This window comes from Xenopus laevis, chromosome 6L (genome assembly GCF_017654675.1).
Source record: "Xenopus laevis strain J_2021 chromosome 6L, Xenopus_laevis_v10.1, whole genome shotgun sequence".
Lineage (NCBI taxonomy): Eukaryota > Metazoa > Chordata > Amphibia > Anura > Pipidae > Xenopus > Xenopus laevis.
Window position 1 is genome coordinate 23,932,579 of NC_054381.1, and position 13,969 is coordinate 23,946,547.

The 13,969-nt window shown below is 38.4% G+C and overlaps 1 protein-coding gene across 2 annotated transcripts in view; it reads left to right on the plus strand.

Annotated features, from left to right (window-relative positions):
- mkx.L (mohawk homeobox L homeolog) overlaps nt 1-13,969 on the plus strand; it is an 81,076-nt gene that overhangs the window by 15,720 nt on the left and 51,387 nt on the right. For both annotated transcript variants that reach the window (XM_018267210.2, XM_018267211.2), the window contains exon 3: nt 10,659-10,812. In XM_018267210.2, the coding sequence (XP_018122699.1) occupies nt 10,659-10,812 (154 nt within the window). The remainder of the gene's footprint in view (nt 1-10,658; nt 10,813-13,969) is intronic.

The window sequence follows — 13,969 nt, forward strand, 5'->3', positions numbered from 1 at the left end:
GTTCTACCCACAAAGGAGCAGATGATCCAAGTCATTCTTGTCAATTAGGGTGAAATAAGGTCACCAAACACCTACCATCCCTGCCAGCTCAATTTTTTTTTGGGAGGATGGTTTAAGCAATGCAGTTTTCACAGAGCTCTTTCAAAATCAAAAATTAAAGTTTTGATTTTAGAAATAATGTCAAACTGGATGACTTCCAACCAAGGAACAAAGTTGGTCCCATGCTACCACACTCTGCATTGTATTGTTATGCCTAATGTATAAGGAGGCCCAACACAAGAAGGTCTTTGATTGGCTAACTCATAGGATGTCATAAGTAAAGTCATGGAAGGCTCACAGTGATAGGTTGCTCCAGCTAATAGTACTCCTAATAAGAGAAGTGGAGGAATTTTGAAGCATCTACTCATGTGACATGGACACACATCTGTATCTGCTGTGTGTGACCTGAGTGAGAAGTCAAATGTGAGAAAAAAGTAGCTTGTCCTTCAACCTAATAAAAATTAATTCTAATATTCTGTGACTATCATGTTCCATTCTGCTTTCCAATGAGCTAGACGTTATTATTGACCATCTCTTGACCAGAACCCCATGGGCCAGAATGCTCTCCAACCACAACATCATTCCTCAATGCAAAATAAACTAATATTTATTCCTTCCCTGCTCTTGTGCAACAATGCAGTGTTCTATTTATGCTCAAATGTATTACAATAGATTTGGAGGACAGAGCTCAAGATTTCTTACCCATGTAAGAGAAATTTTACAAACTCAATGTTATTTTCTTGATTCACTAACAGACTCCTAAATATCTGCCTCCCCACGCACAGACCTTGTTGGCCATATGACACTTCCACTCATGCCTACATGGCAGACAGTTACTTTATAATATTTGTACTGAGGGATAAAAATGTCTCATTTGGTGTCCAAAAAAGCAACTGGAACATGTTGATTCATTCAACCAATGCTTTATAGTCTCGGCCCTTCCATCATGTTCCAGTCTCTTCCTCCTCTGCTGCTGAGTAAACAGAATAGTGAGCCAACTGCAGCCATATATGAGAGGGATAAGTATGTACCTAGGAACCAATTTCTCACAAGTGCTGACCTTTTATTGATTGCAAATGTGGTTTCTCCAGTTCTGTAAGAGAGAGGGGGAGAGAGAGAGGTTCAGTACCTCACTAGTACTCATTGGTTTATTTACACTTTAGAACAGTATTCCTCAATCAGAAGCAAATGAAATAATTCTCCCCATTCATTTATACAGGTATGGGCTCCGTAATCCGAAAACCCATTTTTCCAGAAAAAGCCTGTCTCCCTTAGACTCCATTTTATCCAAATAATCCAAATTTTTCAAAATGATTTTCTTTTTCTGTGTAATAATAAAACAGTAGCTTGTACTTGATCCCAACTAAGATATAATTAATCCTGATTGGAAGCAAAACCAGCCTATTGGGTTTATTTTATGTTTACATGATTTTCTAGTAGACTTAAGGTATGAAGATCCAAATTATGGAAATATACGTTATGTGATAAGAGGTCCCATACCTGTAATACACTCATAATTTATACTTTATATTTATACTTTATAAATTCATGATGATGTGGAAGTTCCAAAGTAGCCAGATTTGAATTGCTACAGGGGATGCTACCACTCCCCTCGCAAACACAAGAATATAGAGGAGCTCATTTACTAATGTATGTTTGTCAATAATATTTATGTTTGATCTGTAACAAGATTCAGGCATAGAAATTCCAATTGCTATCTGGTCGCTATGGCTTCATTGCAGGGCTTCCTTAGCACCATGTGCCCATAAACATTCACTATTCCAAAAAGCCAGCAAGTAAGGGGTATGTAAGTAGATGTCCGTGTCCTATACCTTACATGGAAAAACATGGCTTTTCACACCAGTCTTTCTTACTTTATCAAACTTTGTAAATGAGCCTTTTGAAGTTAAATATTGGCTGTCAACTTTCTAAAAGGATACTGACATTATTTTGAAAAATGTCTGTGATTCGATCTCTATGACCTGATATTCTGCAAATTAATTTTTTGGAACTATTTTGGATTCGGCTGATCCCCCGAATCCTTCGCGAAAGATTCGGCCGAATACTGAACCGAATCCGAACCTAATTTGCATATGCAAATTAGGGGTTGGAAGGGGAAAACATTTTTTACTTCCTTGTTTCGTGACAAAAAGTCACACAATTTCCCTCCCCGCTCCTAATTTCCATATGCAAATTAGGATTCGGTACGGCCAGGCAGAAGGATTCGGCCGAATCCTGCTGAAAAAGGCTGAATCCTGGCCGAATTCCGAACAGAATTCTGGATTCGGTGCATCCCTAATTTTTTTCTTTAACAGTGTCCCATTTTTGGGGCTAAAGTCCTTGAATATTTAGGACTGAGTCACCATGAACCACTGAAAGTCAGGTTTCTACCCGCTTTCCTCCATGGGATTGTACAGCCCATCTTCCAAAAATGTTGTCAATTATTCTTTGTATACTGTGGCAGTGAAAATTAGCTGATTTTAAAGGAAAAGTCATCTTGCACATGGGGGTACCAAATGTTAGGTACCCCCAAGTGATTGTATTTACTTACCTGAAACCCTGGGCAGGTGCTCCTATCAGCAGAAAACTGCACCGGCCCGGGGGTTATACCAGTGAGCACCACGGATCGATTCTCTTCCGGCTTCTTCTTTCTTCAAATTTCCTGTGGCAGATGCATGTGCAGTTGAACAAAATATCCAACTTTTCAGTTAAAGTTCGGCTTTTCGTTCTACTGCGCATGCGCAGCCACGCAAAGAAAGTGGAAGCCGGAAAAGGATCGATACGTGGTGCTCACTGGAATAACCCCAGGCCGGTGCAGTAGTCTGCTGATAGGAGCACTGGCCCGGGGTTTCAGGTAAATCAATACAATCACTTGAGGTGCGTAAGATTTGGCACCCACAAGTGCAAGATGACTTTCCTTCTCCTTTAAAAAAATGCAAAGCCTAGGATATCAATGCAAAGCCTAGGATATCAGATTCTAGGGAGCGCATAGTAGATGTTTTTCAGTATACTTTAAGAATAGTATATTTACACATAGGATAAGATGGGGCTAAAGAACGACAGAACTGGTTCAAAAAGTTATTTTACGAAAAAGTCCAATACTGTTTTTGTAAAGCAGAATGTCCAACTTTTTTTCCAAGATATGGGCAGGTTATATTTAAAACATTGTGGCTGTAGCCCTGGGCCAGAGGACAGACTAAACATTTTTTATTTGATTTAGAGGGCAACAGGCGGCCTGTGGGCCATCAGCTGGTCAGAGCTGTTATAATGCAGCTCCCTCGTCCATAAATAACATGAGACAAATATTTCTCACCTTGGGTGAGATTCTATACGTGGGGAAGAGCAGCTTCTGGAGCGTAGGATTGTTTGTTAAGTGGAGGGCAGCCAGGGCCAATTTCAAGTCATTCATGCTTATTTCAAAGCAGTGGAAATACAAACCCACCAAGTCCAACATAATTCATCTCCTCCAACATTTTCTCTCTCTGCTACATTTGAGCCTATGCAGTCACTAGTGGGTTGTCTGCTTTGCCCTTAGATTATTCTGTGTTATTGTTGTGTCATCACAAATCTCATGAATTGAAGTGTCCCATATATTAGCTAAAGTGCGCGGTGACATTTTAGGCACCTTGGTGCATTAGAAGATGGACCTTTTCCAAAGCAGTTCATCTGGTCTTCTCTGCTAAAGGGCATGTCATAATGATTAATAGGATGGAGCGCTTGGAAGGCAGAATGAAAGAGGCACGGTTGTACAGTACCAAAACACAGGGGCCGTAAACCAATGACTTTGACACTAAAATGTTGACACAGAGCCTTCTGTACTTTTCCAGCAAAGCCAACTTTGTATAAAGCAACATTTTCTACAAGTGACAAGTCCAATGTGACTGGAAATAGTTTTGAGCTGCTGAACGTAGTTACATCTGACTTGTTTTATGGGGAGCCAAACAAATTAAAGCAACACAATTTTTCTTCAATACACATTGAACAGGACTAGAGAAGCTAATTGTCCATAGAGCATTCCTTATTTTTTATACTGAGGGAAAGGTAAATTCCATTTGTTTGGTTTATTGGAGCTGTAATATTCCCTTCAATTCAAACACTTGATAAATTGAACCATGTTCTGTTCTGCTTTGTAAAACTGTGACTTCCATCTTGCCTTGAGTGCTGAAGGTTGGCAAAATGTAGAATATCTGAAGTGGTCGTTATTTCTGCACACAAAATTGCAGTGTGTTGGTGGTAATGCTGATGCCCCTAGATACCTGCCATGATATCACAATCCAAAGTAGAAATAGGAGCCGCACACACAAGTTGTGTTACAAAGCTCACCTGAAGAAGGGAGGCTTGTCCACCCAAAACATTATCTCTGTTTTTTAAATTCTGTACTAAATCTTTGGGTTAGCACGCACACTGCTAGTTTGGGAGATTAGTCGCCCGGCGACAAATCGGTTCTTCTTCGGGTGACTAATCTCCCCGAACTGCCTTCCCTCCAGCTAGAATGTAAATTGCACTTGGAACGCTTTGTTTTCCAAAGTTGCCCGAAGTTTCTGAAGAAGAAGCGATTTGTTGCTGCACGACTAATCTCCAGCGTGTGACTCTGCTCTTCGTTTTCCAAAGTAGCCCGAAGTTTCGTGAGGCAACTTCGGAAAACAAAGCGCTCCGAGTGCCATCCCGGCGGCGATTTTCATTCTAGTCGCCCCGAAGAAGAGGATATTTGTTGCCTGGCGACTAATCTCCCCGAATTGCCGCGTGTGTCTCTGCCCTTACACAATTTGTGTGTGCAGCTCGTAGTTTGTTTTCTGTATAATGTTGCCCCCACCTGTGCATTTTTAGCATATTATTGTGGGGTTGTCACACCAGGCTTTCATTGAATACCAGAAGATTTACTTTTGCTATACCTTATATCAGATCTTTACATTTACTGTACAGTGCTGTATTTTTTGTTTTACAAAATCTGCAATTGCCTCTGATTAAATTTAACATTTTTATCCCACTTCTGATCCTCCCAACAATTTTTGTATTGTCTTATATTCATTTGTTACATTACTTTACCTAAATATAGGAAATAGCAGTAATAAGGAACCTCTAACTGAAATGTCTAAATAATACGATCCCTCCAACCATATCCATGAGATCCAAGATGTTCCCCAAAAATCCCATCCCATGAAAACATAAGTCCATTCTGGTGGTACCTAACTTCAAACTTATACTCATTTAGAGGCACATTTATCAAAGGTCGGATGTCGAATTCATGTGAGTTTTTGAAAACTTTCACAATATCCAAAGGAATCGAAAAAGAACCCCCACTTGAACAGTCTAAACTAAGGCAGTCACAAAGTATTTTGGACCCTTATTAATAGTCGGTTAAATAGTAAACACTTAAATAAGCACCACTAATCAGTGCATGAGATTGATTGTAACACTTATTAAAACTTTATAAAGTGCTGTGCAATAAATTATAAAGTGCAGTGCAAAGAGTTAATTGTTTTTTTAATTAACTCTTTGCACTGCACTTTATAATTTATTGCACAGCACTTTATAAAGTTTTAATAAGTGTTACAATCAATCTCATGCACTGATTAGTGGTGCTTATTTAAGTGTTTACTATTTAACCGACTATTAATAAGGGTCCAAAATACTTTGTGACTGCCTTAGTTTAGACTGTTCAAGTGGGGGTTCTTTTTCGATTCCTTTGGATATTGTGAAATTTTTGAATACTGACTGCAGTCAGACCTCGACTTGAATCAGGGATAGTGGGGCGATGTTTTGAAGTTTTTGAAAACTCCCATGAACTCGAGATACAACCAATCAAAATGTATTTAAAAAATCTAATTTCCTTGGATCGACCTGAAAGCTCTAATCGAATTTAACTAGAGTTTTTTCTCAAAAAAAAAACCAAAAACTCTAATCGAATTTGAACTATTCCTAGTCGAATTTAATAGTTTTGACCATACAAAAACTGGAAAATTCTAATTAGAATTTTCAATTTGACCCATGATAAATCTGCCCCCTAGTGTCTTGTCTCTGGGACTTCATTCAGAAATGGGTCAGTGAGAGATTTATAGAAATGAGTCATATAACTATGAAGATTTTCATTCATCCAGGTCATGGTATATCTAGTATAGGTAAATCGAAAACAACTGGATTTGCTGAGTAATCTTTGAAGACATTTCACTACTCATCCGAACAGCTTCTTCAGTTCAACTGAATGAGTAGTGAAACTTCTTCACTGGTTACTCAGCAAGTCCAGTTGTTTTAGATTTACCTATACTAGATATAGAAATGAGTCATTCATTCTCAAGGGTTCCAAGCTAATTAGATTTGATAATGTGATGATAAAGAGGTCAAACTGTGTGACACTTGGGATATAAAAGGGCTCAACTTTCTTTTTACTTCTGTTTTCCATAGTGGGTGGTGCACAGATTCTCTGGAAAGCAGAGAGACGTCAAGTCCCAGAATCCATCACTTCACAATAAAAAAAGATACGGGAAGGGTTTTGCCACACTGTACAAAGTTTGCTGAGGTCTAGTAACCCAGAGCAACCAATGAGATGTTTGTTTTCAAACAGCTGACCAGTAAATGCTACTTGCTTGTTGATTTTAATTAGGGATGCAGCAAATCCAGGATTCGGTCCGGGATTCGTTTGGGATTCGGCCTTTTTCAGCAGGATTCGGATTTGGCCAAATCCTTCTGCCCGGCCAAACCAAATCTTAATTTACATATGCAAATTAGGGGCGGAGAGGGAAAACAAGTGACTTTTTGTCACAATATAAGGAAGTAAAAAATGTTTTCCCCTTGCAAATTAGGATTCGGTTCTGTATTCGGTCGAATCGTTCGCAAAGGATTTTGGGGTTCAGCCGAATCCAAAATAGTGCATCCCTAATTTTAATTTATTACCCCAACTGAGAGACAACTGTGTTCACTACTGTCTCACCAACGCTGCATGTTTATTCTTTAGCTGTCAATCAGAACTGTAGTTCAGTAAGATGATGGACAACCCTGGAAACTGAGTTTCTGAGCATATACATAAAAGTTTCTTTAATATTTTTTTTTTAATATAAGTTGCACCCTCAGCACTATCCCATGTCTAACCTATAACCACCTGACATTCCCATTCATTTGTGTTGTACAGTGAACATTCCTCTCCATGTTTCCAGCTTGCTTCTCTTCATAGACAGCGAGTCTCAGGAAAACCTAGAGTTGTTTGATAACAGTAAAATTGCTGTGTAAATTCCTGGCTCCCTGTCCACATTTTCCATTCATGTAAAGGTATGTGCGTGTATTTAGCTAGTTATAATGCTCTGAATATTAAGGAACTTGATAAAGTAGCTTCTTGCAGACATTCCAGCCAAGCGACTGGCATGCATTAAAGTGCACTTTTGTTAGCCGGGATGCTGACTCTGTAATGTAAAAATAGTATTCTGGCTTGGTGACAGCATAGAGACTTGTTCACGGAATGAACTACAAACTCATATTACTCTCCCTGAATAAATATGAATGTGCTAATGAGGTGGCACCTTGAATGTGCTCTGTATTCTATTAATCACTAGCTAGTTGTGCCCATAGGACATCCAGGGACAAGTACGGCTTTTTATGATTTGATTTTGTATGTCTGTATGCGTAAAACAAGTTGCTCTTTTACTACAAAGCTTAACAATAATACCGATGTAAAGAACATAATTTGTATTAAGTGCTTATGTAACCTGAAGTTTATTCTTGCTGCTAGAGTAATTTTAGGCCAGATAAAGTCAAAATGTGACAAGCTAAATGTTGCCAAACTATGACTCCAATGTGCTCAGTCAGAAGGACTCCCAGTAGGGTTGCCAACAACCACCTTTCCAAAGGGAAACATCTAAATACTAAAATAATCAATTTGAGCTCAGCATTTTGTCCTATAGTTAGCCCCTCCCCTCTCCTATGTGTCCTCCCCTCTTTATCTATACAAGACCAAACAATGTCCAACAAAATACCACAAAGAGAAGTAGCAAAGGGAAAAGAAAGTCTGAATATCAATTTGCAGAGAGGGCAAATTACCTGGGAAATGCTCAAGGCCTAGGAATCCTTTGCATCCTCTCCAGAAGAGTTACCACTAGGATAAGAACCACAGGAATAAACAGGCTGGATAGCCAGGTTGAATGCTAGATAGGTTGGAAATGGCTCTAACAAACTGCTTTCCAACAAACACAAGGTGGTAGAACCAAAGGAAATAAGTTGGAAATGTCTGATAGTAAAGCTTAGTGGTCAGGGCATGGTCTGGGCATGAGGATCCTTCTTGCAGTTTTCAGTAAGCTTATTGGGTAGGGTTGCCACCTGCCCGGTATTTTACCAGCCTGGCTGGTACAAATTAAGCTTGATCTCAATATTAATGGAAATCCATAAAAATATAGGAAGGCTGGAATTTTTTTCAAGAAAAGGTGGCAACCCTATTATTGGGGCATATCCAAAGAGAATAAAGTGAAATAGACAGTGACAAGGAAGGGAGTTATACTAGAAAGTGAAAGGGGGAGGGAAGAGCAATACAGAAGAGAATGGCAGAAGATACAGTAACCGAAAAATATGTAAGGGTGGAGACAGTGGAGAGTAGTAGAAAGAATGATGGTTAATAGGTGAGAGAGCACAGGGCAACATAAAAAGGGATGGGAAAGAAGGAAAACATAGAAGAGAAAAGGGAAGGGGATATATAAGGGGAGAACATTAAACAAATTAGAATTTAGTGAAAAAACAGGAAGAAACACTCTTTGTTCTGCTTGTTTAGCTAATGACTTCTCTAACATGCTGAGAGCATTTTTAAGTTGAACATTAATTTGACCTACCATTTCAGTTAAAATCAAGCTGTTCCCATGGATGGGAAGTCTGAATAATAGATTCTACATTGGCAGCAGGTTTAAACCCTCCCCTTGCAGAAGTGGTTGTTAGTAACTCTTGCTCCCTGAATTCATCAGCATCATCATCATGTCTTGAGTTTTATCAGGCTAAAGTCTTGGCTAAACTATAGGGGCCCGGACCCCCCACAATTTTTTTCTGGACCCCACCTCCAGAAAAATCGTTGGTCACCCGCAACATGCAAAAATTTGCATTGTGGGTGATCCATGGACCCCCCACACTAGGCTGAGGAAAACCATTTTTACTTATCACTTGTATAGTAGACTTAAGTTCCTGACTAGGAAATAAGAGGTCACACTTCCACTCTTTATGAAAGCATAGCAAACAAAGAGAATGTAGCTAATCCATGTTTGGTCCTTGCGATGTTACCAGTATACAGCCAATGCCCTTTACCCTGTGTTGTTAGCAGAAGTCCATTATGCAGGGGGATTATTTCTGCACTGGGAATTGGAAATAACATTTTCAACCTAACAAAGACCAAACATAGAGTAGCTTCAATTTCCCTGTTTAGTTAATTTAAACAATAAGCAGAGAGTATGCTCAGCTCATATTTATTGCCATCATGTTGAACAAGGATGTAAACTACCCCTTTAAGCTTTGTACTGCTAATTGCTGTGCAGTTAACCTTGTAGGTCTGGAGACAGCTGGGCATTATTTAATATTTGTTGAACAAATAGTAGTCTGTGGCAAATGTCATCAGTTGTAACGTTCAGAAGACGGAGAGTGTGGAAATTCAGGTGAAGGCGACCGTTGAATAATACATGCCTTTCTGCAGTTAACCGTTCTCTTAAGTGAAATATGATTTTTACCTAAATTCCCCTAAGCCCGTCTCTTAAATGTGTACTCTCATAACACTTCCCTTACTTTACAGCGCCGTTTTGTGAACCACCAGTTTTATGAAATGTTTCATACCAGCTTAATTTGTGTAGTTTTCCATTGCGGGCTCTGCTTAAAAAGGAATGTAAATCCTCAAAACAAATTGATGTAAAATTTCTCCAATATTAATAATTTTTCAGCTTCTTAAATGATGGATTTTAAACACCGGTGCCAGCTGATGCTCATTTCAACTGCTTGGCTACAGGATTTTAATGTAGTGAAAGAAGGAACATCTAGAGGGTTATTTACTAAAATCCAAATTTATCTCATTCTTTAAATTAAAAAAAAACAAAACATGACCATACCAGATTTTATCTTAATTATTATTAAAAAAGCTTGATTTAATTGGTTTGGGTAAAAACTAAATTTTTCTGAGTTCTTCCCAAATTGCTTGATTTTTTTTTTATATCCCCGTATATGGTTGGATTTTCCGGCTTATTCCAGTGCAGACCACAGAAACGCCAAAATAGGATAGGGACTTATACACAACCTTGGCAGGTCTGAGATGGCGGATTTTCAGATTCAGGCTTTTTGCTGCAACTGGCTTTAATGAAACTTGAAAAAGAACCCAAAAAATTTGAGTTTTGCCCCCAAAAACCCAACTGGAGTCTAGTAAATAATCCCCCTAGTGATTTGCTCAACTTAGAACTGACCAGGGGAAAGCCTAATGGTGGGACCTGGGTATTGTAAAGCAAAATTAATAAAAAAAACTACTCCCACAAATTAAAATTTAACATTTTGACAATGTGAATTATTTGTTACCTAGCTGACCCACTGTATCTTTCTGTCGTTAAAATAATTTATATAAATATATATATATGCAAATATATATATGTAATGGATTTTTTTCTTTTTTTATTTCGTAGGTTTCAAACTGGTTTGCAAATGCAAGACGTCGCCTTAAAAATACTGTGAGACAACCAGACCTAAGCTGGGCTTTACGGATAAAATTGTATAATAAATATGTCCAAGGGAATGCTGAACGGTTAAGTGTGAGCAGTGAAGACTCCTGTTCTGAAGGTTTGTTACCCAGCATTTGATATCATTAATGGTATTAGTTAGTTGCTCCCATTGGTTATCCAGTGTCTCAGGGAAGGATGGAAGATTGCGGGGCAGTATAGAGGTATAAACATGTCCATTGCACAGCCATGTCTGCTGTAATAGGGCAAAATATTGAAAGCAAACTGGATTATTCAAATGTTCATTATTTTGATTAGATCCTTTGGCTTCCATATATAGGTATATTTAACATAAAGTTGACAATATACAGAAAGAAATAATAATAATTTGGGAGATATCCAAGTAGGCAAATATTTTCCCAAGGCCGCTGAAGTGGTGGACCACATTGTCCCTCCCTGATTGGATCTCATGGAAGGATCCATGCAGGCATGTTGGTGACATACACAGTCCAATAAGGTCTAGACCCTACTGAAATTCAAAGCTTTCCTGTTTGATATATGAGTGAACCCTTATTAAATGTAGATTGGGAAGGCCTTTATTTGACTCCATTGGGTCAGTAACTTGCTGACTTGGTCTGGAGTGGACCAGGTGGCAGGCAAAATGTGTCTGTGCATGGCCAGCTTTCATCTAACTGTGTACTTTTACTGGTGGTGTTCTGTACAATGCATAGTGAAGTGCAATAATATTCTGATCTACTGTAGAATGCTCTACACCAGTAATCCCCCAACCAGTGACTTGTGAGTAACATGTTTCTCCCAAACTCCTTGGCTGTTGCTCCCAGTGGCCTGAAAGCAGGTGATTATTTTTGAATTCCAGTCTTGGAGGCAAGTTTTGGTTGCATAAAAACCAGATGTACTGCCAAAAGAGCCTCATGTAGGCTGCCAGTCCACGTAGTGGATACTAAATAGCCAATCACATCCCTTATTTGGCATCCCCAGGAACTTTTTTCATGCTTGTGTTGTTACCCAACTTTACATTTGAATGTGGGTCATGGGTAAAAAAAAAAAGATTTGTGATCTCTGCTCTACAAGCAAGGAGATTCTGTTTGTGTTCACCAAGGTCTCATGTGGTTATTTAGTTTGCCTCATCCTTTTAAATGATGACTAGTAAAATAACAGTTTATAGTGAATTATATATATATATATATATATATATATATATATATATATATATATATATATATATATATATATATATAATTTCTGGTAGAAGTACAAACAGCTCACCATGGTGTCTGATCTCTTGCTATGGTGTAATTCAGTTGCACACAGAGCATCAGACATAAGGGGGCAGATTTACTAAGCTCAAATGAATATTTCGAATCCAAAAATATTCGAATTTCGAAGTAATTTTTTGGATACTTCAACCATCGAATTGGTCAAATTCGATTGAATCGAATGATTTAAACGATTCGAAGTAAAAATCGTTCGACAATTCGATAATCGAAGTACTGTCTCTTTAAAAAATCCTTCGACCCAATACTTCGCCAAATAAAAGCTACTGAATTGAATGTTGGCCTATGGGGACATTGTAGATTTTGGGCACTTTTTATGATCGAATAAAAATCATCTCTTATAATCATTCGATTGAAACGTTCGATCGAACGATTTTTATTCAATCCTTTTTGTGCTTAAATCCTTCGAATTCGAATATCGAATTCGAAGGATTTTACTTTGAGGGTCGAATTTGAGGGTTTTTTAACCCTCGAAATTCGACCCTTGATAAATCTGCCCGTAGAAATTCTTAATATTTCTCATTTCTTTAAAGGAATTGAGCTTTACAAACATTCTGATCCCCTTTAAAAGAAGTGAGATCTCTGTTCCTATTCTCCGATTCCTAACCTCACAACCAACCAGACAAGTGACCTGTTATATTGTCCCTTCTGTATGATGGAAGTATTGCCAGACAGGCCAGCCTAACCCTGCTGCTACCATAACATACATTATGTTGATTTTATGTTGATTTTATGTCTTTCATCGGGAAAGGTGTAACAAGAGAGTTCAAGCCTATGGGTGGAATTTAATAAAACCCTGAGTTATGTCTGAAGTGATTAAATAATTTAAGCCAGTCTGCCGTAGGGAATTGCATGAAACGTGACCATGGTGCAACAGTGCAAAGGAATATGAGCAGAATGGTTGGAACAGCAGTTTTATTCAGTTCATAAATCTCACATCCATAAGGGGCCTATTAATTTTCCCCAACTGACTCTTGCTAAATAACATTTAAAGATTCTTCCTGATCGTTCATGCACTTTCACCCAATCTGTAGCTTGTACTGTAAATACAATTAGCTAATAGAGTTTGCTACTATATTGAGCATACGCTGGAGACAAAAAAAAAAGTCTCTGCTGAAATCCAATGAAGCCAACCCTACCAGCAGCCTTGCCTAGATAAACTACAAGAAGACTGCTATAGTCTTCTTAAGGACCAAATCTAATTTAGGACCAATTACTCCACTCTCCATCACTTGTAATAATAGTGAGTAGAAAGTGGCCATCATACTCACGCAGAGTGGTGACAGTTGTACTTCTGCTATAAAATGCCTACTTTCATCATTGCCTACCAACTACCAATCAACTGCCTATCATATTAGCACTTTTATACTTTGTCTATAAATATGAAACAAAGCCCTCTGCTGTTGTATTTGTCAATTATGTTACTGAGCAGAGAATCCTGATGCTTCTCTGCTCAGTTCTATTGTACGTTGTCAGCTAAGTGCTAAAACTGAGCAGAGAAACATCATTAGATGCTTCTCTGCTCAGTAACTTAATTCTTTTAATGACTTTCTAGCCAGCTTAACAGAACATCAGGGGGCACTGCTGTTTCAATCGTTATATTAGCAGAGAAAAAGAGCACTCTGGTGTTCAGTTCCTCTTTAAAGTATTAAACTGACTTGAAATAGTGACAGAGACCCTTTAAAGGGGTGGTTCAGCTTTAAGTTAACTTTTAGTATGTTATAGAATGGCCAATTCTAGCAAGTTTCTTCTTCTGATTCTTTCCAGCTTTCAAATGGGGGTCACTGACCCCATACAAAAACGAATTCATTTTTATTGCTACTTTTCATTACTCATCTTTCTATTCAGGTCCTCTCCTATTCATATGCCAGTCTTTTATATAAATCACTGCATGGTTGCTAGGGTAATTTGGCCCCTAACAACCAGAATGCTGAAATGCAAACTGGAGAGCTGCTGAATAAAAAGCTCAAAAACCACAAATAA